The sequence below is a fragment of the Blennius ocellaris genome (genome assembly GCF_963422515.1).
Source record: "Blennius ocellaris genome assembly, chromosome: 12".
In the NCBI taxonomy this organism is placed as follows: Eukaryota; Metazoa; Chordata; class Actinopteri; order Blenniiformes; family Blenniidae; genus Blennius; species Blennius ocellaris.
The window spans coordinates 11,846,765-11,863,957 of record NC_137661.1 but is presented as its reverse complement, the minus strand read 5'-3'; the positions used below and the strand labels follow the sequence as shown (position 1 = coordinate 11,863,957).

At 40.4% G+C, this 17,193-nt stretch overlaps 1 protein-coding gene across 1 annotated transcript in view; it reads left to right on the top strand.

Annotated features, from left to right (window-relative positions):
* The window catches only part of LOC308137927 (homer protein homolog 3-like), a 48,302-nt gene that overhangs the window by 1,343 nt on the left and 29,766 nt on the right, over nucleotides 1-17,193 (top strand). Inside the window, exon 2 of the mRNA XM_080506830.1 lies at nucleotides 16,514-16,670. Coding sequence (XP_080362956.1) covers nucleotides 16,514-16,670 — 157 coding nt within the window. The remainder of the gene's footprint in view (nucleotides 1-16,513; nucleotides 16,671-17,193) is intronic.

Below are 17,193 nucleotides of genomic sequence, written 5' to 3'. Positions count from 1 at the left end.
AATGTATTGCTGTGTTCTGCATGAAATGCACAGATGGATACACAAATAATTTTCTTGTCTTTATTTTATATGAAGTGTCAAATCAGTGTTACGATAAAAAGAGAGACAGAAAAATAAGTACTTACAGTAAGTGAGAACAGATTCCTATGAATGTATAGTTAAATAAAGTAGACCTTGTACAGAGTTACACCCCCCACCCCTTACTTATGCAGCCTCTAGTTTTCTGTCCTATTTTACATTTAATGGACCATAGCAGTCACGCTGAAATGTGTTGACAGCCCAGGAGAAGTTTGCAAATCAGTGACGCATCCCAGTTGAGGTGGCGTTGTGCCACAATGCCAATGCCTCATTCAGCTGATTTCAGTGGCGAACACCTTTTAGCCAAAAGTGGATCCTTTGACAGTAACAACCAACCCTACATCTGGTCGCGTGCCCAGTGTTTGATCCGTTCACACGGTCAAAGCTTGAAACAACCGCCTGCTCTGCTCCGTCCCTCTGTGGGGAAACGGATGCAGCAGAGTTCGCTCACCTGTTCCAAGGGAGAGTGAAGCAGAAAGGCAGGATTGAATCACCGGGGCCAGTCCGAACACTCGCACAGGAACCTGCACAAACTCCTGAAAAACACAGACAGCTTGCAGCTCTTCTCTCCACTTGAAACGAGGAGGAGGGAAGTCTTGATTAAGAGCCACTTCACATCCATAAACAAAATGAGTATTTGTCACACATACATGCTCCCCTGTTACATTTAGCTTGTCTTAAAGTACTTATCCTCATCATCTCTCTCTCTCTCTCTCTCTCATAAAGAGAAAACAGTACTTGGTTAGATTTACTGTAAATATCAAGATACTAACCCTAACATTCGACCAATCTGGACATAAGCGCCATGCATTCATACTTCTGGTGTCAGTTTGGCTGAGGAAGACGAGGAGCGTGAACAACGGTGTGATTTAAGAAAACCTGTGATTGAAGAACAAAAAGAATTCAAGTTCATAGTAAATTACACACATTGCAGTATTTGTCATGGGTGGTTTTTGTGCAAGAAAATGGTCCATATTAGGTGTTGTTATGATGGATGTATTAAAAGATGCAACTTGTGTTAACATCTGGAGGCGCCTCTGCCCTGAAAGTCTTTCCTGGGTTATTGAGGTGGAACAAATGTGAAACCATTGCTTTATAATGATTTGATTATGAGTTTACATAACTCTTGAAGTCTTTTTTTTCTGATTGAATTTTGTTAAAATATCTATTCAATGTGAATTTATTGTGATTTTTTTTTTTTTTGTTATTAAATGTGTCTTTTTTTATACTACAAATGAAGGAGGGGCACCTGAAGAACAAAACCTAAAAACCTGTACAGGTAACTCCTCTCACCTTGTGACTCTTTCTTCTTGTTCTGCTGCAGAGGAGTTGTCTGCGAGCTGTAAAATGTACCCGCTACACCGAGAGAGGTACAAACACGTTGTCGTCTCTGTGTTGTGGCTCTGCATGATAGGGATGGGTGGTCGTCTCATGACATTCATCTCTCACCAAGTAGTTTCAGATCGTCATTGTCATCGGTGGCGTCGCTTAGCAAAAAGTGCTCAAATGCTAATGAGTGGAGATATTTAGCCATAATTTATCAGTGAGTTTGATGCAATCAGCTTGCTGTAACACAAGGCTAATGTAAGAATAACTTAATATTAATGGAAACGCAAAATTGGCATTGTAAAACTGTGAGTCTTTCTCTCAATGCATTCGGCACTTTGATACTTGAATATACATCATCGGGTGTTGATATACTGGGGATCAATCAGCCAATGTTTGATTCATTCATCATTATTTGACTTTGATCAAGACATCCACCATCAGCTCATCCCCATGATTCCAGTTCTTCCCTCAGTGTCTGTCGAGGCTGCATCAAACTGTGAGATGTGACTGTGGAAGTTTCATGCTTGTCATGATGTGTAGATGTTGTCGCTCCTGTCATCACTGCCTTGAGTGTCTTTTATCATATTGTTCTCCTGTGACTCGTTCCCCTGCTGCTCAAATGCTCCATATACACTTGGCTTGTTTCAGCTGTTTTTCCAGTGTGTTGTGTGTTTTACAGGCTCTCCGCATGCTCTTGCATGTCGGACCCAAGTGTCCAAAGCAACTCCAGATGCCAGGTGCATGCTACGGCCAGATATGTGCAATTTGGATTGATCACGTTTTGGATTCAAAGTATAACGTCACCAAAGGGGGGGGGGGGGGGGGGGGGGGGGGGAGAGATCCACTGTATGATGGCTGTAATAATTGAGTTGGATTATGAAATTCAATTTATTTTTATTTAGATTTTTTTTTGTGTTTCTTAAATGAAATGTTTTGATGTTGCCTTGCATGTTACACATTGCTTGACTGTCAAATATTGAGATGAGCTGCTTGTTTCGGGAACTTTTTGAGGTGAAAGCTCAGGTTCGGACTGCATCAGACCCTCGTTTGATGGGAAAAATGATGAGGCTGGTGTTAAATTACATGTACTGGATGGACAAAAGAAGGGTTTTCACGGGATGAAGACGAAGACAAAACAACACATTGAACTGATGGACTGCAAAAGAAAACAAAATTCTGTTGAATAATAGGCTTTCTCAAAATCTCAAAGGTTCATTGATTTGCTACATTTGGTCGTAATGTGTCTTGAGTTAGAGATGGAAAAAAAAAAGGCAACTCGTCTGTTTAGACATTCAACCATAGTTCCTTTATTTGCCATTTTTATTCCATTTGTTTTTTTCAATTTCTCCTCAAATAGAAAATCTGAATATGTTTACCTGCTATAACCTTTGCTAGTCAAACACTACAGCACATAACGGTATAAAATGCACACAAAAGCTTAAAAGAAAATGTTTCCTAATGTGTATTTGTGGTTGGGTTATGGCGGCTTTAGCCGGCTGTTTCCTAATTAGTTTCCTACTGTAGTTTCATGAGGACTTAAATCAAACATTTTTCTTCTTTCAAAAACACATGCGGTTGTTGCAATGCATCCTCCTGCTCTGGCTCTTGTTATATACATTGTGTATTATGCCGCAGAGTAGGTCACAGTATGATAATCACTCTACATAACTGCAATGGGCACATGAGATAAAGAAGATGTTGTTGTTGTTTAAATTACTGTTGAAGTCTGTGGTATCACCACAGTGCAGCGTCTCTCTCCAGCCGAGACGACGTCTGAACTTTGATTTCGGTGAACTTCAGCAGTTATTCTGCAGCACAACACCGATAAAAAGTGTCCTCCCCCCCGACCAAGGGGAAAGCAGCTGCTCTGTGCGGAGAGGAGCCTTTTAATTGCTGTTTGGGAGACGTGCACAATTGCATTAATCACCACTCGCCTTGGCTCGCTCTCTTTCTATTCATTTCATTTCTTCTCATTTTATTGGCATGAGACGTGTGTTTTAAGTGCTGGTGGGATGTTGGGATGAGCGAGCGGCTCTTTCTCCGTCTCTCTCACTGACCTTCATGCCCTGAATAGAGAAAACACCCCGGCCTTGTGTCACCTTCGCAGTTTGTGTCAGTATTGAGTTATCGGTCACACTCCTGCAGGAGTACTTGACCTTCAGATAAGTGTGCTGCTCTGGTTCAACACAACTACAGCTCACAATGTGGGCATTTTGTTCAAGAGATTTGATGGCCTAAGCGGCTCGCCAGGTGACTTGATCAACCACCGTGGATCAAATGAGATATTCCCCACAACAGTCTTGGAAAGTGTTTCTGACTTTTTAGTAGGAAATTCATCCACTGTTTGTGTGAGGTTGTGGTTTGTGTTTCGGATGTGAGGACTTGCTGAGCAGCTGTATGAGTTAGCGCTTCCCCTCATGCTATTTTAGTGCGTCGATGTAGCGTGTCGTGTTGCCTGCCCGCCAGACACTTTCACTCGCCGGAGAAGGTGGACGACACAAGACTGCCAGCTCTCAGAGGTCAGGGGAAGTAGGCGCATAAAAGAGAAGTGCCGTCAGAGGAACAAAGGCAAATGGGACAAAAAAAGCAAAGTGAAGACACCATTTAAATTAGACGTCCCCAGAGGGTGTAAAGCCACTGCAGACTTGCATCTGTATGTCGTATAAATGCACCAGTAGTGAAAAACCACACTTGGATTACGCTGAGTTTTAGACCTATTCCACATAGCATGTGGAGATCAGCACAAACGTCTAATTGAATTTACAACATTTTGTATTTAACCCTTTTTTACTTTAGGATATTGGTGTTACGACCCAAACACACACATACCGACACCAGCTCCTCGCTGTCCTCACTATAAATGCAGCTCTTCTCGGTTGGACAATACGTGAATAATTAAATGACACTGGGAGTTGTAAGTTTTTCATGAGGTTACTGAGAAGCAAAGGGTTCTTCTACATATCACTGTGTACCTCATTCAAAGCTGGATTAACCTTCTTTAAGCGTTTGTTTCATCTCTGATTGCAGACTAGTTTATTCAGATGATTCACGTGCAGGTATTATCATGTACTACATACGTAGATCAGAGGAACCATCCTTCCATACTTCCATCCAGTTTTTTTTTACATCCAAGGAAGCATCATGGGAACTGGAGCATGTCGCCGCCGATTTCCAACCAATGAAATACAGTACAAGGTGCATGTTGAATAGGTCACCAGTCCATCAGTTCACCCGGCTGAATACAGAAATGTCAGACAAGACAAACTTGCATACATATTCTAGCAACCATATACACATAGTAAAGCCCCATTATACAAATCAACCTGGTAAAGTCAATAAAGTATGCAATAGAACTGAACATTTTGAGTTTTTATTCATGTTTTTTTTACAATATAAAGCTGCCACAAACCTTTTTTGACTAGACATATGCAAAAAAATACGGTTTTATATATGTGATCTCTAGTGCAGGCGGATGTTTTCTATGGCGGCACCCACAGTCCAAACAGCGAGCTGGTGACGGTAAATTATCTGCGTTTGCCATGTGAAGGACTGGGGATCTGACCACGGTGTGCTTTGCCTTCACCCATAGTCATCTGGGATCAGCTGCTGCCATCCTGAATTTGTAGAAGCAGTAAAGAATGAAGACAGACAGGCTGACTGATGGAGCTGCATACGGTTCGGTATCAACTGTGGCTGAGCGAGATCAGACTGGCCTTCGGCAGCGCCTCATGATTTAAGACCAGATATTAATATAAGCAAGTTGTCAAGTTATTGTTTCATGCTAAATGTTGCTTTTCCAGAAAAAAAACCCAGAAAATATTTTTCTTTTCATAAAATGTATCTTGTCATGATGGGGTAAACAAAAGAGCCCACAAATGAGACGTTTTCTCATGAATCTATACCAAGTGCAATTATTTCTTTCTTAAATGAAAGCATTATCCTTCCCATAACTCTCCATGTGTTGCAGTGACAGTTGCTCCTTCAACTCTACCATGAAACAACCAGTTACTGCCGTCATTAGTTTTTCACGCATATTTTTGCCAAAGTTGCCTTGGAAATTAATCTGTTTTTGAACATTGCCCTCAGGAATAAAAAGCCCTGGAAGGAATCACAGGGTCACACGAGATCAAAATCTCCCGCCTTTATAGCAAGATTGTGTACAAACGGGTCGTTCGTATCCACCTTCATACCTGCTCTGATTTTGACCCCGACATGCCCTCCTAGTAATTTCTTTCAGAATCAGACCTCCGACAGGCTTTTTGCATTTTGTCTTTTCATTTCTTTTAGGTACAATGAGTATGATTTTTGGCAGTAGATTGAGCTCTCTTGCCCTCCCCCCCCCCCCCGAGCGACTTACAGCCCACACAGCTTAAAAGCTAGTTTATTGGCAGTCTGGAGAGTAATTTCTCAATGAGCAATTGGCTGGGTTTGACTGCATGGCCGGGCGGGAGGCTGCAGCTTGTGTTTTCCATATCAGAGGTTCAGGGTGGTGAATGGGTTCTGAGGTTAAGAAGTGAGATGAAGAGAGCAGTGCGAGAGGATTAGAAAGAGATGACTTTGGGCAAAGCGCATACAGCAAAGCCTCACACTGTTTGCGTGTATGTGCGTGTGCGTCGGGACGACCGCATGCTTCAGTAAGAAAACCTTTTTAGATTCACCACTGAATCCCACCCAGAACCTTCTTCACTCACGACAAAATGTTAGTCTGAAGATAAAAGAATGAAAGCCTCTGTATCGTTAAGTTTCACATTACTGCTGTCATTTCATTTAATGTGTGAACAAAACACTGCTTTGCTCTCCAGCCACTGTGGCTGGTGGATCTCCAAAATATCCAGCCACTTAACATTTTCACTAACCACAACTTCATGAATTAGAGCGAGAGGTCAGCAATTGGCAATTTTTGTACGAATGCGATGTCATGAGTTCCTTTTGCCCCTTTAAAAAAGATTTACACACAAGTTTTTATCACGGTCTGATACTTTTTTTTGGTGTTAAGTGCATCCTGTTGGTTGTTGCTGCTTTTTTCCTCTAATAGGAAATCAGTCCGTGATTTTGAGGTGCTGTGGAATTTTCAAACACATTCAAGCTTTTGTTAAAGTATCAGTACCGGCAATACCAACTTCACTTTAGCTTGATATTGGATTGAAAAGAAAAACACAAACTTTCACACCTTTCACAAATCTAAACGTCTCATCCATCCACAGACATGCCCAGGAAAACCAGAACAGTGTCGTGGGACACTGTTTGCATTGTGCAGGGTTCTTCCTGTGTTAAAGACGACAAACGGAGAACACGGGTGAGAGAAATTCTCCAGCTGCAGTTGTGGCTTGTTCGACCTGCTGAGTCACACGCCACGACCGGTATGCAGGTTGGCAGGTGTTAACGTTCTATACCTAGCACATCAACACTGGGTTGACTGTATCCTTTAAAGGAGTCATTTCCATTCTGAGACTTAGCATTTTCTTTAAAATGCCGTTTTTTTGGGTTGTTTGATTTTTATCAGCAAAAATCTAGGATTAAATTAAAACCTTACAAAAATATCAGCTACCATAAATTGGTTCCTAATAAGCTCATCCTAAAGTAATAAATGTATAGATGCAAAGAGTGTAAATAATGAATGTAGTGAAATTAACAAAAATGTTGAGATTAAGAGGCTTTTTAAAAAAATATTTTCATACCGCTCAGAGATTGCACCCCTGCTTTAATGTGAGCCTGGCCTGAAAATACTGCTTTAAATTTTACTTACAGGCAGCCAAATAAGTTTAATGTGAAAGGGAATGTAATTACACAACATTGTCTTTATCGTTCGGAGGTTCACTTGGTCAAATTAATGTATGCCCTCAATTAAACTGGTCTTTTCTGGGTTGTCAGGTTCAATCTAAATAAATTCCAGACTGGAGATTCAGAAAACTTTATTGATCCAAAGCAATGCAATTCATTTGCAGCAAACTAAGCTTGCACACACGCAGCAGCAATACTCACAGGAAAGGTATCTTGCTATATGTCAGATGTGATTTTTATCCCAGTGGAGGTAATGAACCATTATCGAGGACGTCTGGCCAATAATTTGAAAGTGAGCATGAGCCCTTGCAGAATGAATATAGCCACATAGGACAGAGGAAGTGTATTTAAAACCTGCTTGTTCCCACATCGCTCCCTTTAGGACGCTCGGCCCTCTGATTTCAGTTCGTCTCAATGGAACCATCATACAAGTCCCTCTGTTTATGGCCTTTGCTGCAGGCAGCAGCCAAATACTGCTTTAATATGGCTCCGTCCCTGAGAAACGATTTCATCCGTGTGGATGTGAAGCTATGAAAGAGCTTCCATGATCAGCAGAAGATTTTCCAGGAGACAGGCTGTTGTTTCTTTTGCCCAAGCCAACATTTCGTCTGATCTCTCATGGTATACGAGCACCCCTATCCTCAAAATTCATCTGAATCCTTCATGGTGAATTAATTAAAAATGAGGGCTGAGTGGAGCTGATGGCCCGAGGCCTGCGTGTCCCATCCTCCTCCTCCTCCTCCTCCTCCTCCTCCTGCTCCTCCTCCTCCTGCTCCTCCTCCTCCTCCCCTTCTATCTGGTGTCACTGTTGTGCTTCTGAAGGGGATGTAGGGCAGAGTTTGTGGATTAAAGGAAACTTTCAAGTGCACCGAAGAGCTCAGACTCTTGGCAGTGTGCAAATTAAAGGTTCCCTTAAGAGAAATTTATCTCGGTTTTACTTTTTTGAGGGAAGGTTTTAGCTGCTGGCTGACACTGCATCTATATCATTATTTGATTCAGAGGAGATGGACTCCCACAACTTACTGCTTGATAATTATTGGGCGGCTGACGGCTCCATGACGGCTCTGGACATCATGGAGGTCACGAAGGCTGGAGGTACTGTGAGGCTGAGAGAGGAGGCAGGTCTGAGGGTAGATGTGGGGGAGGTCGGTGAGGTTTTGGATGGCCTTGAATGACAGAAGTAAAAAATTTGAAGCGAATGCGTTGTTCAATTTGGAGCCAGTTGGAGTTCATGGAGAACTTGGGTTATGTGATGGATGGAAGGAGTTCTGGTGTTCTTGGACTCCAGATAGGGGGTGACCAGGGCCATGGGCCAGTGTGGCGGTGCTGCTGAGTGAGAGGGAGTGGGGAAGGTGAGTGATGTTAACGAAAATGGGAGTACGCTCCCAAGTGACATGACAGATGTGGGTCGGAAATGATAAGACTGATGTTGATAATAACACCCAGACTCTTCACCTCGGTGGAGTAAGAAACAGAGGAGCTGCTGGTGATAGAAAAACTACAAAGTTTTGTGAGGATGCACTTGGAGCCAATAAGGAGAACCTCTGTTATATCACTGTTAAGTTTGAAACGGTTGAGTTTGATGTCCTGCAGACCAGTGATTTTCTGGGATAAAAGTCTGGAGTCGGTTGCAATCAAGGACGTTGTTGTTGACTTTGATGAGGGCTGCTTCTGTGTTGTGATGACGATGCAAACCAGACTGGAACTGTTCATAGAGGTTATTGTTGGAGTGGTGACGGTGAAATTGAGAGGCTGCGGCAGCAGACTTGTACAGTGTGCAACTCCAAAGGTGTGCAGAAGTGAAGATAAAACTCTCAGAAAGTCCTGAGCAATACTGCTCAGACTTGAACATTGGGCATTCAGCCTTGTTTCTCTGCTGGCTCGCATCCCAGCTGAGCCTTCACTTCTGTCGCTCAGGTTTTGCTCATCTGCGTTTTTCTGTTTCTTCCACTCTGACCTCCAATACGAATTCAGACAAAACCCCTTTATCCTCTATACTTGTATATGTTCTGCTTAGATTAAATTTTGGTTTTAGCAGCTCTGACAGAGCTTTCTAATAAGAAACAACGTTTTTTTTTTCAGAGTTTTCCCAGGGTCACTAAACTATTTCAAACAAAACTGATACGTACATCTACCCCAAGACAAGCAGTTGAGTAATTCAAATTACAATAATTTTGTCATCGTGAATTTGTCATTAGTAATAAGCATTTCCCTTAGTGGTTCCAGAGGAAATGTTGCAGAGATCTTTTTTTTTTTTTTAAACCCCACTTTACATCTGACAAACACTGATAATGTTCATTTGGCTATGTAGCTGTTGTGCAAAATATGGTTGATGGGGTTTAAGTCTCTTGGACCAGCCTCTTTCCACTCTGTATACATCGTGCAAATTCAAAATGTTGGCCTGTTGCATATAGTTAAGCCTTTACTTTACTTTACTTTACTTTATTGATCCCACATTTGAGAAATTCACGTGCCTATGTTACTGACAGAAATACAGAGACAGAAATCCTTCAACTGTGCTTACGAATAACTTGTTGCATAAACTGTACAACAGCTGCAAAGACGATCTGACTGCTCAAAATATACTTAATATCTTGTTTTACTTCGACTGAATAAGGTAAACTTTTCTTTAGATGGGCTTGTCAGTGTGACTTATCTTTGAGTCCACACAGACGGGGGAAGTGACTTGTAATTTGTATTTCTTCGGTTGAAAGTGTCTATTCAAGTGATTTAGCCACAAAAGGAAAAGAATAAGTGTTATTTGCGGCCCTAATGGCTCTGTAATATGATTCACAGTGATCGGGTTGGGAGGAAGTCACAGTGAAGAGACACACTTTGCTGAGATACTTGATTGTGTGTGGAAAACTTTTCAGTGTGGAAGTTCTCTTCATTGTGAAATACCTCATGCATTTCCTGAGATGGATGAATTCACAATGGATGTTTGCTGTGTTGTTGAAACATGAAGACATTGCTTTCAGTGAATAATTGCAGTTGCTCTGATAATGAAATATTTTTGCTATGTTGGGTCTCTCAGAAATGTTTCATCTATAGGTATCATGACCAGAGTTATATTTCTGATATTAGCATACATACATTAATTTTTGCTTTAAAGACAGGGGGGGTGTCTGCAACATGTTTTCAACTGCTTTGATTACTGAGGTGTAATCAGAGCACAGTGCCCTTCATTCATGCTTAGATGAGCAGCGTGCTGTGTTTGAGGGTCTGCGGGAGGGGGAGGGAAGGTTGCATGTATGTATGACCTGAAATAGATGCACAGTAATTGATCCACATAACACTTGTATTTAGGTCTCGCAGCAAGCTATCATCATTGTCTTGCTGCATAATCACAAATCAGTGGTGGGCACCATTCATTTCACTGAAGTGCTTTTCGTTGGTACAAAGTGGAAACGTTGGTACAGTAATATTCCAGGCAGGCATTTATGAGCACAACTGTGATTTGCACCTAAAGAAAAGAAATAACCTGTTTATAATTTTTTTTTTTTAAAGAGTGCAGGATAACACGACAAACAAAAGTCATCTGGCCCAGATGATTTGCATTCTCAAGATCAGAGCTCTTCCTCATTATTGAACTGTTTAGAGAGATAAAGGGAATTGAAAGGGGAACATGACATGCAACAAACCGCTTTGTGGAAAACTGCCAACGAGTCTCAGCGAGGATAAATAAATAAAAAACCTATTATTGATACCAAAAAAATATCTAAAAGTATTGACTACATCTGTTTAGTCAACGATCACACCAATCAAAAGCAGCAGATGAGCTGCAAAAATGACCCAATAAAGTTTTAGAACCATTTCTTCAAAAAGTTTTCATCCTATAGTTGGGCTAAGCATTAAGCTGATTGTGTTTTTGAGTCGACCCTGTAAATTCAGGACTTTTATTCGATTTGAACGAGGTAACTTCTCATATTATCAGGAAAGAGATGTTTGAATAATAGTGGTTTATGCAACTTCAATGTTTCATTTATTTGGGCTTCACTCTTTTTATCCATTTATTTTTCGGAATACTCTTCAGCCTGCCAGATGCAAGCAGCATGCCTCCGCCCAGTCGCGAAAGGTTTCACTCTGGCAGCACCTGATTTAATTAAAAGCCACACAGATTGATGTTAATTGGATCAGGAATGTGTGCTGAACAATCTAACACACTGACTCTGCTACTTTCCACTGCGCTACTCAGAGATGAGGCTTCTACGACGGGCTGCTGTGCCACGTCTTGGGCTCCTCGGGAGGATTTTAATCCAGTCTTAATCTGCTTGTATCATCCAACGTTGGCGTGATGCGTCCCGTCTGAGCTGATTAGCTTGATGGGCTTTTCAAAGACTAATGTCGAGACGGCCAAATGAATGATGGGACATTAATTTCTGTGATGGCTGGGAGCTGACGCGCAGCCACTTATCACTCTCTGTTAAGATAATAGATATGATAGAAGGAAAAGCCTGACAGTGGTGGTCTTTTTTTGTATGTTTGATTAGTTTTTCGGACAATTATCTCCCCTTTATTTACAATTGTGGCTGTTTGCTATATGCAGCAACAATTTTATTCGAGTCTAATCAGATTCTTTCATGGTGCTGCTTATTTGTGTGTTTCATAACTGATGCTGAGCACATGATCTTATCTCCTAGTAGTGAATTGTTAATTACAGCTGCACACCTCAGATCCAACCTGAACCTTTTTTTTTTTAATGTACTAAATTGTGACAACTGCATCATCCATTATTCAAGTCAGGATCTAAATGGACCTTCTGGTCTTCTGCAGCCTGTACAGTGTAAAAATATCCACATTAACAATCCACCACAAACCAAACTCTTGCTCTGACGTGGTGGTGCCAACCGCCCAAGAGTAAAACTAGAAGAAAATGTAAAACATTTTTATATGGAGATTTTACTTGATCTGTTTTTCATGAGGAAACATTTTTTTTTCTTCCACAAAACACTTCGCTTGTGTTGACCTGTAAAGGTCCTCTACAAATAAAGTTACGCTTCTTGGTTCAACGATGATAAACACATTTGTCTCCCGAGGTTTGATTTATATTAACGGACTGCACGTCACTGTGTCTATAGTTGCCGACTGTTTTTACTTGATAAATTGTTGCTCCGGTGGTTTTGCTGAAAGTCTTTTGGCAGAGACACATATTAAATGTGAGAAATGATGAATCAACTACTGAAATATTGAGTGTGGGACATTTTCAGCTGAGTGTTCTGCAGTTGACTGAAAGATGTCAATAAATGTTAACGGGTTTGATTTCTTTGAAAAGATGAACTAAGTTTTCATTTTTCATTTGTCCAAAGGATTTACTGGTACCGGCTTCACACGAGTGTTGATTTCCTAAATTTAATCACATTGTTGGATTTTCTGCAGCTTGAGGTGACAGAGCTGTTTTCCAGGAGATATTTCTTCCTCTTGAAGAAATGAGGAAGATGCTTTTCCAACGATTTTGTTACAGAGTTTCAGAAACATATTTGCAGTCACTGTAAACATTTTGGAAATATAATCACAATTGAGAAACATTTTTTCCTGAATAATTTTGAAGATGTGCTTAGATTAACGAATTCATTAAAATAAAGTTAAAATATGAAAGAAAAAAAAATGATTAAAAAAGATTTATTTAGGGACCATTTTATTAGATTCACCTGGAAGGGAAAAAACAACAACCAAACAGAATTAAAACATTTACATACAGTATTTTTTTCCATTTGTATTCACACCTACTGTAAAATGGCCTGTATTAAAAAACCCATAGGATAAAAATGTCATTAAAGCAAAACAAGAGACATTTTAAACAATTGAGAGAACAGTCGACTTTGTATTATGATTCATATGATATGTTTACATTCTTCAACAGTTTGTTAGCATTACAAACATAAAACTAAACAAAAACAATCTGACTTCAGACAATGACATTTGTGGTCCTGTGTTTCTTATTTGAAAAAAAAAAAAAAAAAGTAAATCTTTATCTCTTTGCTGGACTTAAGCCTCAAGACTATGTAGTCTTGAGTTCATCCATTGCACCTCCCTTGCAGATTATTGAGTGGATATGACTTTGAAAATCTGGTCTACTCTGCATGTATTTTGTGGACTTGGCTCACAATGGCGTCCCCCGAAATTCCCTGAGGAAGGACGGGCATCGGGGACCTTGGAACAGGGCGTGTCTGATTTTTGCAGATGACATCGTCCTTTTGGCTTCACTTAACGAAGGCATCCATATTGCACTGGAACAATTCATGGCAGAGTACGAACAGATTTGGATGAACCTTTACTATTGGAAAAGATTTATTTCCAAGGTGATAAAAAATAAATGGGTCTTTTAGGTAAAGGCGAGGGTGATCAATGCTCAGTAGCAGCTTGTCTTTAGGATGAATTTCATGTCAATAACTGTAATAAAGATTGCGTTCCCTCCGATTATTCATTAATCATTATCCTGTAACTCTTTACCCAGAGAGTCACAAAGCTGGTGTAATGGAGCGATCCATGCCCTCACAGGCATCTTTGTGAAAGAAAGAGAAAGTTGACAGTCGGCAACCGTTTCCACTGGGCTAAACAAGCATAAACTATATGGACAAAAATTGTATCGAAGGAGTTCTTGTGTGCTCTGAAAACAGCTTTGCATAAAATCAATAGTCCTGTGTTCTGTTTCCGTGTCCTGGAGGGAACTATCATAGAAATCCCTGTTCATTTCAGTAGTGAAACAATGTCGAAGTGGTTCTCCAATGTGGATGAACAACGGAGAAGGAATTAATAGCTTATTTATGAAAGCAAAAAAGTAAACCCAGTCCTGTTTTATTTAGGGTTTTATGATATTTATAAACAAGAGATTTTCTGAAAAACACAGATAATTGTCCTCTATGTTCTTGGGGGGGGGGGGGGGGGGGTAAAATTTGTGTGGCGCTGCAGCCATCTTGGACTTGAATGGCACCTAAATCTGCTTTCTTGGCTCCACTGCTATTGTGTATTGTCAAGTGCAGCTTTGGCAATCCCTGCTGGAACAATAACAACTATTGTTTGTATGCAAATGTACAGTAATTCCAACCAATCCCAGCAGAAACAATTGTCCATATAGGCTACACTGACCTATATAAGTGGTTGTTTCTCAAGCTCAGACAAAGACCAAAGCCTCTTCTCATTACACATTATCCTCATTAATGTCGGTGTATAATCGTCCTTCATTGGGTAGCAGATCGTTGCATACATTGACACCATGCGGACTCTATTAACTGTGTAAAGTTGCATGAATTCACCAAAGCGCTCATGTGGTCCCTCGATGTTCTATGAGCTCCTTATTGCTGTCGGTCCCTGCAGCGACTGCAGTTTGTCTTCAAAGAGAGCGGGACAGCTAATTGGACTGCTAGCGGTTTGGAAACCTTCTGCTTCATTTACACCAAAAGCCGAATTGCACCGGGAATGGAGCATCAATGACCTCAAGGTCTGTTGAAAATGTGACTGAGTCTGGAAATGTTTTATTTGTTTTATTTCAGACAGAAATAGTCATTAATGGTTTTCTTTTGCTGTTAATGGTGTGTACAGATGTGTTGGTTCTTTTGGCTTTAATCAGTGTGCTGAACAAAGACTTTATGTCTCTTTTCCATTCATCTTTTTGTTTGTTTATTGTAAAAAGTAGCCATGTATGCATTTGTATAATGATGTGTTTCATTAGTACAGTACTCATTAAATCTTATTAACTCAGGTTTGCTCTATTTAAATTAATGAACACCATTAAATTTAATGAAATATGCAGGAAGTTGTGCAATGTAATCAGATGGGGATTAGTTTAACATTTGTAAACTACTAACTTATACAAACTATATTGAAAAAAAGTATGATGTTTAGTGACAAAAGTGACCCTCACTCAAATACTCAAATAAAAAAAGGGATGTAACCAGATCAGCGAATCCCTGAACATGTGTACTGAGACATCCAACATCTCTGGCCTTTTATTGTGAAAACCTGTGCAATGATCATCAGCATCTCGATATGCGGCACCTGTGAGGTGGGCTGGATTATCTCAGCAAAGAGCTCACAAACACAGATTTAGTCAGAGTTGTGAACAATATTCGAGAGATATAGGTCTGTTGTGTTTATAGAAAATGTTGTAGATCTTTGAGTTCAGCTCATGCGAAATGGGAGCAAAAGCGTTGCATTTATATTTTTCTCTCAGTATACATTCAGCCTCGAGACGTACAAAAATTAGTTGTTTCTTGTCGGATTGTTTGTCGGGGATACGCATCAAATTGGACTTCCGTTTTTGGTTTTACAGAAAAAGTGAGACATCATCTTGGGTAATCCTGGTTTTATTACCATCTCATTTCACACTTTGTCACATCTATTTTGGAGTTGTGGGTGTATTAATGGAATTAGAATTGCACATGGAAGTAATGGTAGAAGGACCTACAGCCCACAAACACTACTTTGATGTGTTTGATGATCCTGACAAGTTTTCCATATTTGCAGTTATTGTTCTTGTCTGTGACTCATGTGAATTGCAAATTAGAAATTTAAAAATGTTTGAGATAATTTCAGGAAATTTAGCCATTCAACACTTGAGCATTATTATTAAAAAGTAGTTTGCTTTAGACTTGAAGTGACAGTATGACAGTTCTTTTTTTCTTTTCTTTTTTTTTTTTAACATTTGACGCCCCCGGGGTGAGTTTCTCTCCAGAGAAACTGGCTCAGCTGGGAGAATCGCATACAGACGGTTTCATGCTTGACGTGACCTGGAACTCGCCTCTGTTTGTGTGACAGTGACGAGTTTGGACTGAGAGCGATACGTGTTATTATTGAATGATTGATAGAGCAATACTTAAACAAATTAGATGCTCTGCAGCAGGGGATGTGTGCTTCTCTGCTCTCAATCTATTTCCTCTGACGTGTTTCATCTTTTCCACATTCAGTCTGCACATTTTCCGTTTTCCGAAAAGTTAAAGGAAGTCCGTGTGGTGTTATCAAATTTTTTTCTGGAGATGAAAAAGAAAACAAAAAAAATGCACATGTTTAAAAATGCTCCCTGAATTTTGCTTCTCGTGATATTACAATTGTTGAAACTCGGTTCCCAGAGAAGCTGTTTGTGTTCAGTAAAAGACTCTATTATTTAAATAGAGAAACCATCAGGTGAGAGATTACGCCTTTGCCACTGAGAGTGGGTGCTTCTGGGAAAATAATGAGCTCCCAATAATGGAAAGCATCAGTATTACTATCATGGAGATGGTAGTGAATAGGCAACCAAATTCACAAAATATAGACCCTCTTGTAAATGAATGTGACACAAACCCACCTAAAGTCGTCGTTTCTTTTTGTTCTGTCGTGTCCGTCGAAGGGAGCAGCCCATCTTCAGCGCAAGAGCCCATGTCTTCCAGATCGACCCGGCGACCAAACGCAATTGGCTGCCGGCCAGCAAGCATGCAGTCACCGTGTCCTTCTTCTACGATGCCAGCCGCAGTGTCTACCGCATCATCAGCGTGGGCGGGACCAAGGTGGGGACTCCACGCGTGTTTACACACACATTTATTAGAGGGATAAAGTTGTGGCGACATGATTTACTCAAAGATATGCAGCAAAACTTGGTATTGGCCAATATAGGAAATATTGAAAGAACTACCGGTACTTAAAGTGTGCATGAGTGGGTGACAACGTATATTGGTGTGTTTATTCAGTTCTCCATTAGGGGAATCATTCAATTTGCACGTGCAGACGTGAATTATTTTTAGGATAAGTTTGAAGTTGTAATTGATGTTGGGATTAGTCAAGTGGTAGTAATGATCAGGATGAGCCTACAGGAAATGAATAAGCAATATCAGATAAGCCTTCTTAGGATGAGTGTAAAATAGGTCAATGCGTTGTCCCCATAAGGCATAGAAACAATGTGTGAAAGCGTGTGATATACAGTATTATCATCTAATCACGGCAGGACATAAACCTGATTATATACACTGACCCGCAAGGACTTATTTCACTATAGACACAAAAAAGAATAAAAGAAAGCCAAGTTAATATTTC